At 31.1% G+C, this 17517-nt stretch overlaps 1 protein-coding gene across 9 annotated transcripts in view; it reads right to left on the bottom strand.

Annotated features, from left to right (window-relative positions):
• Positions 1-17517, bottom strand: part of LOC108686259 (extracellular serine/threonine protein CG31145) — a 234514-nt gene that overhangs the window by 30906 nt on the left and 186091 nt on the right. For all 9 annotated transcript variants that reach the window (XM_018191470.1, XM_018191472.1, XM_018191474.1 and 6 more), the window contains one exon: positions 15795-15887. In XM_018191470.1, coding sequence (XP_018046959.1) covers positions 15795-15887 — 93 coding nt within the window. The remainder of the gene's footprint in view (positions 1-15794; positions 15888-17517) is intronic.

The following is a 17517-nucleotide window of genomic DNA, read 5'->3' as shown; positions in this document are numbered from 1 at the left end:
ATATATATATATATATATATATGTATCTATATATATATGTATATATACGCTACAATAGAAAAATCTAAGATTAGCTAATAATTAGGTTTTCTGTTTATATGGAACGAGGTGATGGTGTGGTTAAAAGGGGGGAGGACCTCGCAGACTCAACGAGCGATTGAAGAGATTGGAAAATCTCTTCAAGGGATCTATCGTCCTCGGAAGGAACGGGGAAAAAGGAGGAAGGAAGTATTACGGAGTATGGAGAATTTACCAAGATAGAAGAATACGAAGGAGAAGAAAATTCCAGATCTAGGCATGGAAGGGAGGGAGGATTGTCCTCAGTAAGGTCCATGATAGGTATCGAGGGTGGAACCTCCCGCTCAACGATCGGATTCCTATTGGCTCTATCGTACTTTATATTCCTGTTCAGTTGGGCGCGGGCCTTTTCCGAGAGGAAAATTCCTGATTGAATCTTTACTACTATTGGAATCCCTCTTGAACGCTTCAATCTTCGCTCGCTTCTTGCGCCCGATGGCGATTCCGTTTCACCTATTAGAAATTTCCATTTTTAAATTTGATTGAAATACGCATTTTGGGATAAGTGAAGAAGAGGGGAAGGAGAGGAAAAACATTAATAAATAATTGAGATGAGTGAAAGGGTAGAAGCGGGTTATCTGTTCTAATGATGGTAGAAATCAAGAAATGAGGGAATTACTCAATAGCATTTTACCGCTCCAAATAATCCGAAGTGAGAAAAAAAGGGGAGAGAGAGAGAGAGAGAGAGAGAGAGAGAGAGAGAAAGAGAGAGAGAGAATATAATTACTTGAAGCTTTACCGTAATTAAGAGAAGCGCTTTACTGCTTTCTGATATAGGAAAGGAGATGAAATGTAATTACTCGAAGCGCTTTACCGCTTCAAATAATTAAGAGAAACGCTCTACCGCTTCGTGACATAAGAAAAGAGATGAAATGTAATTACTCGAAATGGTTTATCGTTTCAAGTAATTAAGAGAAATGCTCTACCGCTTCGTGATATAGGAAAAGAGATGAATGTAATTACTCGAAGCGCTTTACCGCTTCAAGTAATTAAGAGAAATGCTCTACCGCTTCGTGATATAGGAAAAGAGATGAATGTAATTACTCGAAGCGCTTTACCGCTTCAAGTAATTAAGAGAAACGCTCTACTGCTTCGTGATATAGGAAAGAGATGAAATGTAATTACTCGAAGCGTTTTACCGCTTCAAGTAATTAAGAGAAATCATTTGCTTGAAACGTTCCAATAATATAATTAATCGGTTCGAGCAGATATGCAATGGTGTTACGGGATGAGGGAGAAAAATAAAAATTTCTGAGATGTTCTGAAATAAAAAAAAAAATCTTTGTTTCCGAGTAGAGATATCGATTACTTAGTATCTCTACGGTCGAGTGGAGAATAACTGCGGCGAATTCCTCAGATAAAAAGGACTGAAAGACGGCTGGTATCCCTCGATTGAGGGAAGCCGGATTGATAAAGTGTTGATGAGCAATTCATGCACTTCAAAGAAACCTTTATGTGGTGTACACTGATTTTACTTAATTTAAAACTGAAAGTGACTGATGGAATGAATGACTGGAAAAAGAGTGCCCTCCTCTCTCAAAGAGCCCTTGTATTTATATTCGGGGACGATATGTCCTTCCTAGTTTTTGGCAGTAGACTTAGCGTCATTGACTTAGTGTCTTCTAGGAATTGGATACTTGGAGGAATCAGATTGGTGAATGGTTATAATTAGTCTTATCTAACACCGAAAGCGCGCGAACAATGTCAAACACTGGTAAACAAAGTTTTAATATAAAAAATTTATTGACCTTCTGCCCTTCGTGACTTGGCTAACTCTGAGCCCTATCGGTAAAATTTGTCATTAGAAAAATTAAATTTTAATTATTTTATCAATATTTGATTTGCTATGTATTTAAAATTTACTTATTTCTTAATTACGCCAAAAAGAGATCGTTGTAGTTTTCTCACGAAAGAAAAGAATCGAGGAGCCTTGTGGATATAACAATTGTATTGATTTCCAGAGTTTTCACACTAGTATAGGTCTTTCAATAGGGACGCTCAAAATTTATTAGATCATAGTAGCCATGTTGTTGATGTTAAAGTGATATCTGTCAAATTTGTTGTGAATTGTTTAGTAGTGTATGGCAAATCACTATGGAGTCATACATAGGTATGTAAATATAATATGAAACCGGAATTTACCAAGATAGCTGTCAATGTAGTTACCGTCAGACGGCGTCATTGACGCCATTTCCTTATTCTGACATCTGACATCAAAGATTTTCAACTCACAACAATACAAGTTTCATACAATAGTATAGTTTGTAATAGCATTGAACATGTCGAATTTTGTGCCTGGAAATTACAATTTGCGGACAGCATTGATTTTCTGTTACCATTTGAAGAAAACTGCTGCAGAATCGCATGCTTGTCGAAATTTACGGTGAGTATGCTCTTGGTAAATCAGTGCTTTGAGTGGTTTAAAAAATTCAAAAGTGGCGATTTTGACGTGAGAAACGAAAAACGAAACTGGAAAATCACCGAAAAAGTTTGAAGACAGCGAATTGCAAGCATTGTTGGAGGATGATGCTCAAACTCAACAACAACTCACGAATCAATTGAATGTGACAGAGAAGCCGTCTCCATACGAAATCCATGGGAAAGATCCAGAAGATGGGAAAATGGGTTCCACATGAACTGAATGAAAGACAGCAGGAAAACCACCACGAAAAATCACTTGCGAAATGCTGCTCGCCAGATACAAAAGAAAGTCATTTCTCCATCGAATTGTGACTGGCGATGAAAAGTGGATATATTTTGAGAATCCTAAGCGTAAAAGATCATGGGTAACTCTAGGCGAACCATCGATATCGACTGCAAGGCCAAATCGCTATGGACGGAAGACAATGCTCTGTGTTTGGTGGGAAAAGTGTGATCTATTATGAACTACTAAAATCTGGCGAAACCGTTAATACTGAACGCTACCGACAATAAATGATCAATTTGAATCAAGTTTTGTGTGAAAAACGATCGGAATATCAAAAAAGGCAATACAAAGTGATTTTGCTTCATGATAATGCATGATAATGCAATCACACACAGCAAAACTGGTCAAGGAAACGATTGAGGCATTTGGTTGGGAAATACTTTCGCATGCAGTTTACTCACCAGACTTGGCTCCGTCCGATTATTCCACTTATTTGCATCGATGAGACACGCACTTGTTCAGCAGCGCTTCACTTCTTACGAAGATGTACGAAAATGACTAGATGACTGGTTTCATTCAAAAGAGCAACAATTTTTTTGGAGTGGCACAAATTGTCAAACAGGTGGAAAAAATGTATAGCTACCGATGGACAATACTTCGAATAAAATATTTTTTATCATTTTCATACAATAAACGTGTATTTTCTATAAAAAAATTCCGGTTTCATATTTACATACCCTATATATATAGGGTACCCTATGAAACTGGAATTTTGTATATATATATATATATATATACAATTTTATATATATATATCTTAATGTAATTTTCTAATACATTACATAATTACGATAATGTACATTCCGATAATATCTTTCTACATCACCCGTGAGGTATCATTGTAAGATGCGTTTTTTTTTTAATGTCATTTTTCCAGTAAGCCTATTTCACAAAAAGAAGAATCAAAATTATATATCACATAATACAATATATAATTTTGGTTTCCTGCCAAGCACATTCGAGAATTTGATTCTTCTGTTTGGTTAAAGGCGAAGAATTTGATAATTCCAACCAATACGTTTTTTCTGTATTAGGAACAATAAAAAAGAAACTAAAATGTTAAAGTTTAGCCAAAATATTCCTTTGATTCTAATGAATCTTTGATCACTATCAATATCGAATCTGACCAATTTAAAGGCATTTCTTTTAATCCGCGAACGAACTAACAAAAAATGATTCGTCAATTTAAATGAGACAAGCATTCCTACATATATAACAAATTTGTTATAACTGGGTAACAATTTTAATCTCTCAGATTCCAACAATAAAGAGAAATCAATCAGGGAATTCATCAAGGATACTGAAAGCTATTCCAATCGCAATAACTTAGGATTAATATCGAAAATTAGGAACATCGCCATTACTGAATTCCATTAGTTTTTCCATAACAATCCATATTTGAATATTCATGCTAGAAAAATTAATAAGAAATGAACTGAAATGAAAATGAGCTGAAATTAACGACACAATAATGTAATAATAACAAAGACATTCTTTTCACGAGCGGATAAGGGTAATCACATCCATGGATATGATCTTTTATAATAGCAAGATTATTGAATTATTTAAAGATTCTGATATATATTTGGTAGTTAAAAAAAATTCGGCAATGATGATTGAAAAAAATCTTAATATGTTAAAAAAATGCCATCAGAAGGAATTCATTTCGGATAAGGAATTGTGGAGTCTTCGATCAAGTGATTCCATCTTGCCGAAGGCATATGCTTTACCAAAAATACACAAGAAAGTTCCCTTTAGAATTATTGTTTTTTCAATCAACACAGCTCTATATTCGTTAGCTGGTTTTTTGCAAGATATTATCTTTGAGAATATCCCTCCTGCAATGAGTAGAATAAAAAATATGAATTTCACAATAAATTAACTAACGATTGACAGAGATAATGGTTTTATTAGACATTACTTCTTTGTTCACTAATATCCATTAGATATTGAGCTGGATGGACTGGTGGGAAGGTAGAATTCCATTAAAGAAATTATGGCGTTCCGAGCAAGAAATCCAAAAAATCGCCCCTCTTCTTTGTGGATTCCTAATTGTGTTAGGACTGCACTATCATCACGACGAGAACGTAGCAAATAAGATCTTGTTCTTAATTTTTTTATATTTTTATTATTTTTTTATACTAAAAAAGTTTTTATTTTTTTCTCGACCGAGGCAATATTTTTTGCAATAAATTTATTACAGTTTTTTAAGATTAAATTTGGGAAATTTGGGGAAATTATTATAATATTTCAGATTGATTGCGGATTCGAACTCGGATCTTTTGCATTCCGTGCGAGCGTCCTAAACCTTTAGATTACCGAGAGACTTTAGATTACCTTAGCAATATTTTTCGCAATAACCGATATATATAGAGAGTTACGCATTGTAGGCGAGCGTGTATAAATAATAATAAGATTGGAAATAAGACCATTTATGTTAGATACATTACTTTAAAATACAAAGCGCCACTATAGTCTGAATGCTAAGATGTTGAACTATATATATTCATTTAAATGAATGAATTAAGATCTTGGTAGTATAAAGACTTAGGACGCTCGCACGCAATGCAAGAGATCTGGGTTCGACTCCCGGCCGAGACAATAAATTTTCGCAATAAGTTTATTATAGTTTTTTAAGATTAAATTTGAGAAATTTGGGGGGATTATTAATATTTCAGATTGCGTTGAAAGTTCAACAATCACATCGGCACACAATTATAATTTCTGAAATTAAGTCATTTAAATGCATATATATAATAGTTCAACGTCTTAACATTCAGACTGTAGTGATGCTTCGTATTTTAAAGTAATTAATTTTTTTAATTATTATTTTTTTATATAGTATTTTTGTTTAAATGTTTTTATACATATTTTAAAAAACTGTTATCTTATAAAAAACTTTATCTCTTTCTCAAATTTGACAACTTTCACATGAACTTATTTTCTTTCTTTCAGCGAACTCCTTCATTATTTCATTAATATCCACTTCGTTTATCAACGCATTCTCGGTTGATAACATGAATTTAACCGTTTCTGACTTCGAAGACTAAAAATATGTTTTAATGAGCTTTAATTTACTAAAGTTACATTCCTTACTAACAAATGTTATAGGAATTGTGCATCAATTTTTGAACAGTAATTTTTTTCCTCTGAGCGGCGCCTCTCATATCCTGGCGCCCCCCATGCTCTAGCGCCTCGGGCAATTTTAAAACATATTTTAACAATTTACTATTATAATTTTATTGTTCTTTTTCTTTTGCAACATTCATTTACGGAATATTAATATTGCAAATAAAATGAACACAAATTTTCATAAAATATAGAAGCACGTATATATAACCTGAAAAACAACTGCATCTGCCTAACACGCAGTTAACTTTAAGTTTAACTTGATTATATCTATATATGCAATAATTATAATATGTACAAGGTGCAACAAATCGTTATGTTTTAACTGTTTATATCATAAATGTTTATATGATAAATATAATCCTAAAAATTGTGAAATTATTAGATTTGTTCGCGTTGCTTGGACTTTTTACATCTGTTTCAACATCTTCGCATTCTTTTTTTTTAATGCTCAAATATATCTATCTTATTTTAAGTTCAAAAATTTTGAAAGTCTTAAGCAACGTGAATAGACATATCGTAAAACAGTCATTTCTATTTTGACCAAGTTATGAATAGGGTGAGATCGCCTATTATTATGGGTTCCTATTATTATGGGACAGGCTCCTAATATGAGATAGCGGGATTTCTGCTAAATTAATAAGAACATATATTTGGTTCTATCTTGAACTTTTAATTTACTCTTAGATTGAAATCTGTTTAATAGAAAATTCATTATTAGATCACACAAAAAAAGAAATGAAATTGGAATGTTGTAAAATTTTTGATGTTAGTCTTTAAATTAAATCTTGCTTTATTATATAAAAAGAAATATTGGATAATAAAGTCTGCAGTGATAGAGTAAGATAATATTGAAAGAAAACATGTGATATAATGATTTGTTTAGATTAGATTAGATAGATCTGTAAAGATTAGATTTGGTAAAAAAGGCAAGAAATCATAATATGAGATATTCAGGATATTCATAACTATTAGGTCAATCAAAAAGTTCCGTTCATTTAGCGACGAGTAGCTGTAGCTAGAACTGTTGATACTTCTAATATCTAAACCAAACTTAATATTTTAATTTTATCTTCTGTCAAAATTCAGTATATATAAAGTGTATGTTCGCATCAATAATATTGTTTCTTACTACATCGAAAATGTTGAAATTTGAGCCAAATAAGCGTCATTTGCGCAAAGAATTAATCTTTTGCTTCATATAGAAGAAAACTGCAGCTGAAGCTCATCGAATGCTTGTAGAAGTTTATAGTAATAGTGCTCCTTCCGATAAAACATGCAGAGAATGATTTCAACGCTTTAAAAGTGTTTTTGATGTGGAGGACAAAGAACATTCTGGACGATCAAGAGTCATTCGAAGACGAAGAATTGCAGACATTGATGTATGAGGACCATGCCACGCTTCCGAATAAAATAACTTGCAGAAACATTAAATTGTGCTCAATCTGTTATTTTTGATCGTTTAAAAGCCTTGGGAAAGGTCTACAAGAAAGGAAAATAGGTTCCATATAAATTGAAGCCAAGAGACATTGAAAAATGAAAAGCCATTAACGAAATTCTACTTGCTAGACAAAAAAAGGGATTTTTGCATTGTCACTGGGGATGAAAAATGGATTTATTTTGACAACCCCAAACATCGAAAAACCATTTGCGATAAAACTCGGCCAATCCTCAACATCAACGCCAAAATGGAACATCTATGGAAAGAAGGACAAAAGAAGAGCAATGCTCCTTATTTGGTGAGATCAGAAAGATGTATATACTATGAGCTGTTGAAATCTGATCAAACAGTCACAGGAGATCTCTACCGAGAACAAATTCTGTTTGAGTCGAGCATTGCACGAAAAACGACCAGAACGAAGACAGCATAAAGTGATTTTGCTTCATGACAACGCTCGGCCTTACGTCACAAACTTGTCAAGGAAATGTTAGAAGCACTTTGCTGGGAAGGGCTATCCCGTGCGGCTTATTCACAGACTGCCCCTTTCAACTTGTTTCGGTCAATGGCACACGCACTTGTTGAGGAACGCTTCAATTCTTATGAAGACATCGAAAAATGAATCTCTGATTTAAAGATGAGTCATTTTTTTGTCGCGAAATTCGCTTGCTGCTTGAAAGATGGGAAAAAGTCATCGCTAACGATGATGATATTTTTATTGATGTACTTTTTCATTTTGTTTCTTAAATAAACATATATTTTTTGCAAAAAAACGGATAGAACTTTCTGACCTATTGACCTATAATATGAAAGCATCTAAACAATTCAATATCCCAAAGCATATATATATCGAACGATATGTTAAAAATGATTCTATTATTGTTGAGATTTCTCACACACATACACACTAACCTTGAAAAATTATATAATTATTATAATATTATTAAATTTTTTGTTTCTAATTTTTATGTAATATAACAAAAGCGTATATAAAAAGCTTATCTTTACTTTTTCCTTGGTTTCCTGTTATGAGATAATACATTATATAAGAAAACCCTTGTATCTTATATTAGGAACCCTTTTTTTGAATCGGCATTTTTGAAAAAAAATTCATATACAACAAAAAGTATAGCTATTATCGATTGCTAACTTTTGGCGATTAAATATATTTCTCATAAATTTGACGTGAAGGTAGAAATTGAGGTTACAAATAAATAAATTATAAACCTTTAAAAAAAGGCATCTCATAGTAGGCGATTTTATCCTATTTTCCTATAAAAGTACTTTTTCATTCCTCTAAGATTATTGTAAAACAGTCATTGTAAATTTCTATTTTGATCAAGAATTAATTTTTAATTTCATATGAAAGTATTTTTTAATTACCCGATTTTTTTAAATGAATAATTATTTTCATATTAAATAATTAAATATAATAAATAATTTTGATAAATGTTGAAAACAACGGATTTACTTCCGACCTTGATCTTGATATATATTGTCAAGGTCATGACCCTGATCTTTGAAAAGTTTTAATCTGCGGTCGTTATTCGTTTAAAAGTGATTAACAAAATAAGTTTTGCTATATAAAACATTCTTTCCTTTAAAATAAAATTTTCTGCTTTAGAAACAAATATTTTTTTGAAAACATTATTTCATTGTAAAATTTTTGTTTTTAAAGTAAAGAATTTGGTTTTAAAGCAAAAAATTTGTAACTTCTTATTTAAAGCAAGAAACCACTTTACATTCCTCCTACTTATGTGAATACAATTCTTTCCACGCGAAGTGAAGTGCACCCCATTTCCCCCCCCCCCCCTACTTAGAGCCGTACGATTTTTTACGCGAATCGAAGTCTACCTCATAATCAGAAAAGAAAAAGATGGGTTAAATCGAGATGCTGAGGGAGGGACAAAGCACACATGTTCTTCCCCTCTTTGCTTCAAGAATAAAACAACATCCATAATTGTTCTATTTCAAATAGTTTTGTGCAGAAAGAACATGTGTGGATGGGGGGAGGGGGGGGCTCCGTTTCTCCCTCTGCCGCCATACCCCGATTTAATCCTAATCAAATCCAATCCTTATCTGATCGTGGCGGACTTTGGTTCAAATGGAAAATTGCACACCCCTAGCAGAGGGGGAAGTGAGATGGAAATCGCTTCGCATGAAAAGTCATGCGCTTCTAGATAGAAGAGAGAAAAGTGAGATAGATCTCGTTTCGCGTGGAAAATCATTAATTTCTATAAGCAGAGAAGCTGTGATAAATTTTGTGTTCTAATTTATATAAAATTTATTTTGTTCACTTTTTAACGAATAATGAGCGCGGGCTAAAATCTTCGAGGATCATTTAGAGTCCTGACAATATATGTCAAGGTCAAAATCATTGGAAGTATTGTTTTCAATATTTATCATAATTTTATATTAAATAACCAAGAATTGGCTTAAAAATTGTATAGTCGGGAATCTCCACTTGGATCTATTAACAGCGCAATTCTAACTTGTTATATAATTGTTATGTGCTCATAATAATAGTTGCACAGGTATTTTATGTAGTAAGCTATGCAACTATCGTTATGAACTCAAAACGACTGCATAATGAATTAGTACAAAATATAGGGACAGGAAGCGGTAGAGTATGTCTTAGTCGGGAATTCCCTATTACTTGGGCCTAATCAGGAAGCGGTAAAATATGTCCTACATATAACAGATTTCTTAACTTATAAATAGTCATTAACTTTAAGTTTAATATCTCGCTTCGTAGGGTAGAGCGACATGTTAGATTCTTCCGTTTCGTACAAAAACACACCGAAAATTTTAAATAAACATAATTTTGATTATTGGAGATAAGATTATTAAATTGAATAATTATCTACTAACTAATTATCTAACTAATTTTGCTCAGTTGCTATATAATATTTTTGTATATCAAAAGAAATTAGTAATATTAAATAATAAGTGATTGACTGGATGCTCGGTTAAACTTCACAAATTTCTATCAGGACTATATTGACTAGCTATATGAGAGCTATATGTTCATTAACATTCATGGATCATCAAAGAAGCTGTTTCCGTATTGTGTTGATAAAATCAAGCAATGTTGAATGTAATACAGCTTTTGGATGGTTAACCATTTCGTAGCACTGTTTTATAACACCATAAAATTAATTCCCACATTCATGGGGGAATTTTTTTTAATTATAATTTTATCATGTGTATTCTGAAAAAAAATGATGTTAATTAATATTTATTTTAATAATAAAACTAGATTTATATTTTTTTTTCGGGATTATAATGTTATTAGGCGCAATAAAAGGCAATCATCAAGTCCAAATAAGGAAAATATGATTACACAATCTTAATTCTCGACGTTACATTTACGGTTAGGACCTAATTAAGATTACCTGATGAGCACCTGACAGACATTAGGACACGGTTATTAGGTCCCTATTAGAGCCTGACCAAAATTTCTATTCGGAAATATTTTATCGCTATTTTTTCGAGAATGACTGAATAGCAAGGTCCTGTAGCTTTACTGCAGCACATATTTTGGTGAGTATTCCACATCCAAAAAAGTTGATTAAAATTAACGGCCTTTCCTTGCTATTGACAATGCAAATGAGATAAGATCTCTCGCTCTCAGTTCTGGTCCGAGTGATGCTTGAGAGTGAGAAGGGAGAGTGGTATCCTCTTTTTGTCAGTAAGTTATACTGCGGAAAGAGAAAGCCGAAAGGGAATAAGGGGGGACATTCATTCTTCACAGTTAGTTAGAGGGAGAGCTGCTCCTACATAAGACGCGATGAACACTCTGAGGTTAGAGAGCCTCAGAGGGAGAGAGTGGTAAATTAGTCACATGAATAGAGTTTTAATGGGTTCAATATTACAACCGCTCACTGAATGCATATTGACGCGTCCAATCATGATGGAGATCACATGACAATTTTCTCCAATCTCTTCTATGGAGTTTTGATAACCGCGTCCAATCAGAAGAGGAGTAATTTACCACTCTCTCCCTTAAAAGCTGTCTATTCTCGGTGTGTTAAACGCCGATATAATGGCGGCAGGAGAAGAACACCTGGTGCTCCTCTCTGGTGAGAGGGGCGACGAGATAGAAGACATAATTATTGTGGTGGAAATTTCCCACCACGCGCAGTTATCCTTCTCTTCGGTCAAATACTGTAGAGTGAGCCTTGCGGAGAATGTTTGTCTCCCCTAGGGTAAGAAGGATTGGAGCGAGGACTCCAGCCATGGCATCTGCTTCCTCATAACATCGAAAGAATCCTGCATAAAAAATTTAATAAAAAAAGAACAAAAATTTATAGAAATTTGATAGAAATCCTATGATTTAACGTATCATGATACCCTGAACATATCATATCCATTTTGTGTGAACAACAAATATCACATAAGATAAAGAAGTTATAGTTTCTATTGTTTTATATCGTATCTTATTAGGAGTACAACTTTGCTTCCGCCGTTTTTTTTCCGAAATTCGAGGCTTTATTGTAAAAAACTGGTTATACATTTATGATTCAAAGTATTGTCTATCGCTGGCCACTACTTTCTCCCATCTTTCGGGTAGCGTACGAATTCCGCGTCGAAAAAACTGGTCATCTTTTGAGGTTATCCACGAATCGATCCAAATTTTTACTTCTTCATAAGACCGGAAGTGCTGGTCAGCCAGGCCGTGTGCCATTGATCGAAACAAGTGATAGTCAGAGCAGAGAGCAACGTCTGGAGAATACGGCGGGTGGGGTAGGAAGATCTACATCATTTCAACGTTTCCAAGTATGTCTTGACCACTTTCGCAACATGGAGTCGAGCATTGTCATGCTGCAAAATCACTTTATCGTGTCTCTCGTTGTATTGCGGCCATTTGTCTCGGCTCAAACGCATCAATTGCGTTTTATCGTAATGAACCCATTTTTCGTTCCCAGTCACAATGCAGAAGTCCCTTCCGTCTTTGCCTTTCAAGCAGTTGTTCACAAGCAAACACCGTTCAATCTCTCGGCTTCAATTCGTACGGCACCCAATTTCCTTGCTTCTGAATCATTCCCATGGCTTTGAGGCGTTTTGGAATGGCTTGTTGAGTCACTCTCAATGATCATGCCAATTCTTCTTGATTTTGACACGAGTCTTGCTCAAGTAATACCTTCACTTCGAAAACCTTCTCTCTTCCACCGCTATGCCAGTGGTTCTCTCTTCGATGTCAAAATCACCGTTCTTGAAGCGTTGAAACCACTCACGACTCGTTCACTAATAGCGGCCTCATCATAAGTATTTGAGAGCATTCGATGAGCCTCAGCCGCAGATTTCTTCATATTGAAGCAAAAAATTAAAACCTCCCGCAAATGATGAGAATTTGGCTCGTAAACTGACATTTTCAATCGAGAATAACTTTATGATGCAGACACAAATCGACTAATGTTTCTATGGGGTTATGTTGACAGATGCCCAAGTTTATTGTATGACGTCTATGATCTATGTATTTCGACCATCACTTACCGCTAAAGCCATCTATAGGAAAACGGCGGAAGCGAAGTTGTACACCTAATATTTAAACGATAAAATATCTATCTGAATACACAAGATTCTCTATGTTATTCCTAACATTATCCAATTTAACATAAAATAAATGATAAGATGTTTATATAAAATTATATATATAATTTAATCTGAAAATGTCTCTAAATGTTTTAATAAGGCAGATGTTATAGAAAATTTATCATATCCTATTGTTGACAATACAGAGTGTCTCAAAAACATTACCATCTGAAATATCTTCAAATCTAGAAGATCTAGAGAAAAAATATATAAGAAAAATTATATAATTAAAATTACACGATAATGAATGGGTCTATTATATGTCATCAAAATAATTTTTGTCCAGTGGTGGAAGTATTTCGAAGATTTCAAGATCAACTTTGTTTTTTTAAATGGAAGTATTTAAATTTTTTTACATAATATAATTCTTCTAATTATTATGCATATAAAAATATTAAGATATAGATAAAAAATTAATAGTTTACAAGATGTTTTATTCTGGCACATATTGACATGAAATGTTAGAAAATCCGTAAACTATTAATTTTATGATAATTGTGTTCTAACAGTTTTATGACAGAATAATATGTAATCAATAATAATCAATTAGTATAATCAAATCGATATAGTCAAATAGTGTAAAAAAAATACATAGTTGCTTATATAAAAAATTATTTCATTTTGCATATATTTTTTTTAGCAACTATGTGTTCTTTAAACTATTTGATTCATCTCATCATTCTGTTCATAAAAGTGTTAAGATACGATTATCAAAAAATTAATAAGTTATGAGTTATTTAACACCTTGTTAACATGTGCCAGTATAAAATATATAACACTTTGTGAACTATTAGATTTTTATATTTCTATCTTAATATTTTTATATGCAGAATAATTATATTAGAAGAATCATATTATGTAAAAGAATTTAAATAATTCTATTGTATTTAAGTGGGGAATTCCATTTTTTTAGGGAAAACATTGATTTTTTGACCAAAGTATAAAGTCTAAAATATATTTGGGACATTGTCTTACTATATTTTGGAACATTATTTTACTATATTTATATATAAATAATTTTTTACAGTTTTTTTTTATTAAATTTGAATAAAAAATTACAATATTACGTCTGGTATCTTTCCTCAAAATGGTGCGCGCGTTACTGGTGTGTAAGATATCTTCCATCCTGGTCTAAAATATAAAAATCTGATAGCATTTAATTTTATCTACATATAGTTGGATGAACAGGCAAAAAAATTGATAATTGAGGAAATGACGGTTTGTCAAATAAAAATCATCGATTTCGCTTTAAAAAGTGGCTGAATTTTTTGCAATAAAAATAAAAATACATAATGGATTGTTTTTCTTTTTCATCATACGATAAAGGAATGTTTCCTCTTGTAGATCTTGTAGATTCGAAAATATTTTAATAATTATTAAGACCCTGTATTGCCAACAATATGATAACCCTGATTCTCATAGAAAAAAATAAACAATTTTCTTAGAGTTCTAAGAATTTTTTCAAAATTTTTTAGTACTGCATTTTCTTATTAGCAATTATTTTTACCAACGTGAGAAAATACGGTACTAAAAAATTCTGAAAAAATTCTCAGAACTCTATGAAAAGAAAATAAACAATTTTTGTTACTTGTTTTTCTGTAAAGTTGATAGTATTTGAATAAAAAATTATTAAAAATTAATATTCAGCGATTTTTAGTAAATAACACCTTGTTAATTAATCGCGAAAATTGTAAAATAGTAGAGGATTCTTGTTGGACTTAGTTTAATCCGCTCTATCTCAATATGAGAGTTTTATCGTTACTTATCAAACTATAGATTCATATAAACATCCTATCATTTATTTTGTATTAAATTAGATAATGTGATAGGATCGTAGAGAGAATCTTATGTATTCAGATTGATATTCTATCGTTTAAATAAGATTCAATATAAAACGATAATAGTTTACATTTTTGTGATATTTGTTTTCCGATTGATATGATAGATAGAATTTCTATAAATATTTAGATATTTAGATAGAATTTCTATAAATTAAATTTCTACAAATTTCTATTGTTTTTTATTTTTATTAAGTTCTTTAAGCAGGGTGTTTACAGAATTAAAATATTTTCAAAAATGGCGAAATTTACTCTATTTTAAAATTTCGCTCTTTTAAGGATACGAATAAAACTGATGGTAGTACGAATGGATACAAACAATCCCAAAACACTCATTTACAGATTTAAAATATCTCAAAATGGGGTGCTAATATTTTTTTCAACTATTTATAATTTTGAACCTCTTAAGATACAAACGGAGGTACAAAAGGACCTTAACTTAATGCATATCGAGAGAAATATTTTTTGAAAAATTGGTTGCTAAAAAGTTCACATAAGTATATACATTTTAATTTTTACAAGGAATTGCACCGAAGTGTCTTTCTCCAGTTTCAATGAGCTTTGAATATATTATTTTTTTTAGACAAAGGTAAGGGGTATGTATTTTTTTATATGATCTGCATGCTCATGAGAGACTTTTCGGGGATACCTTATATATTTAAGAAATAGTAAAAAAATGCAAAGAAATGTTTTAATCAACTTGATAAATTTATTCAATTTCATATAATTTCTTGCTTATTACTATTGGATTTAATTTACTAATTTATTTTAAATGAATAATTATATTTATTATGTATTTATTATGTACAATTGTATGTATTTCTTGATGTATCTCTGAATTTTTTAATTGAAATATTATATAGTTTTCCTAATTTTATCCCAATATTTATTTATCTAACTTTATTTTTTTCAAACAATATTTTTTTTGTAGAGTTAGATAGATAGATAGTAGAGAAAGATATATGTATTCTAAACGTATATTTATAAATAATAAAGTGTTGAATATTACCTGTCCAGATGAAAAGATGCGATTTCAGCGGTATGCCTCTCGAAGTCTGTGAAGTAGAAATGATTTGGCAATGTCTGTTGTTCTCGCGGGAACCTGTGCGATGAAAAAACAATTTATTTATTATTATAATAAAAAAAAGGAATATTATATATGTAAAGAATATAATTAAATACAGAATGAAGATTTGCAATTTCTTAATTGATAAGACAAATAGTAATAAAAAAGTGTATTATTTTGTGTTTTAATTAATTTAAATACTTCTTATTATTATCATGTTTTGAAAAAGTTAAGTGTATATATGCAATAGTCTTGAAGCAGTAAACTGTACTGTCTGTAAAATCGTGAAAGAGTATAAATAAGACTTGCGTGTATGATATTACAGATATTATCATAAATTGCTACATTATAGAATTAAGATGAATTACGATATTAATCGATCGATATCTGTCGCGTGACTTTATAACCATTTATTGCATAACGCAGTAGTTGCTTACTGCTATATTCACTAGATTATCAATAACAATCAAATCTCATATTACGTAATTTGAAAAACTGTTTCATATAAAAACTATTTTATAGAAAGAAAACAAAATTTTTGCTTTTGTTAAAAAAGAGGAAGAAATGTAAAAAGCGTAATCTACACTAAAGAGTGTCTTTGTTTTTTAAAAAAATAAGGATTATAAATTTTTGAATGTTTCATAAAATTATTTATTTATTTATTTATTTCATTATATTAAGTTGGGGAAAAAGTTTCTTTGTATTAAAAAAAATTCTTTGCAAAAGTTTTTTATTTGTTGCGAAAGTTTTGTTACAATTATATCATTCGCTAGAGCACAGTTTCAGCTTTAAGAATTTGTTTTTTAAATTGCGGTATTATGATTTTTATCGAAGTTATGAGCAATCAAAGTCAAAATGCTCCTTTACTTAACTCGCGAATAACTCAGGAACAAAAAATCATAGGAACATTTTTAAAAAATGATTTTGTAGGGAAATCTTCAAATTTCTTTCACGATAGGTGATATTTTTTTCAGCTCGTAGTTTTTTAAATATAAAAATTATCAAACTCACAAAAACTCAAAAAATATAGTAACTTTTCGAAAGTAGAGATTTCAAGCTTTAAAAGCTTTTTTTTTTTAATTTAAATTTCATTCATTTTTGACGAAGATATTGTATATACAATTTTAAATAAAAAAATACGACGAAACTTTTTCCCCAATCCAATATTTATCTCATTTCTATTAATAATTTGCATTCTATAAAACATATGATTATTCATTTAATAGAGGAATTAAATTATAAAAACCCAAGTGGTACTATTGTATCTTTATTGTATCAAATTAAAAAAATAAAACTCAGATTTATTATTTTCATTATTTATTTAAATCTAATGATATATATTGTGTACATATAAAAGATTTAATATCAACAATTAGCGCTAAGTTTACTGATACTTATGTACCATTAGAGAATTAAGCAAATAATAAAGATACAATATCATATGTGTTTTAATTTGGTAGAATTTAACTTGGCGCTAGTTGCTTAAGAGATCATTTATATAAGAGACTTGATATCAACAATTGGCACCAGTTAAATCTCTTCCTTTTCCAATCAAAGTAGTAGTAATTATTTAATTTATTTTTCTCCTTCGAAACATTATATCACACAATTGCGTTATCTTACTCAATTCAAATGTTACAACAAAGAATTAAAGTAACAATATAAA

Source organism: Atta colombica, unplaced genomic scaffold (assembly GCF_001594045.1).
Source record: "Atta colombica isolate Treedump-2 unplaced genomic scaffold, Acol1.0 scaffold17, whole genome shotgun sequence".
NCBI lineage: Eukaryota > Metazoa > Arthropoda > Insecta > Hymenoptera > Formicidae > Atta > Atta colombica.
Note: the sequence above shows the minus strand (reverse complement) of the source record. Positions and strands in the feature narration are given on the sequence as shown.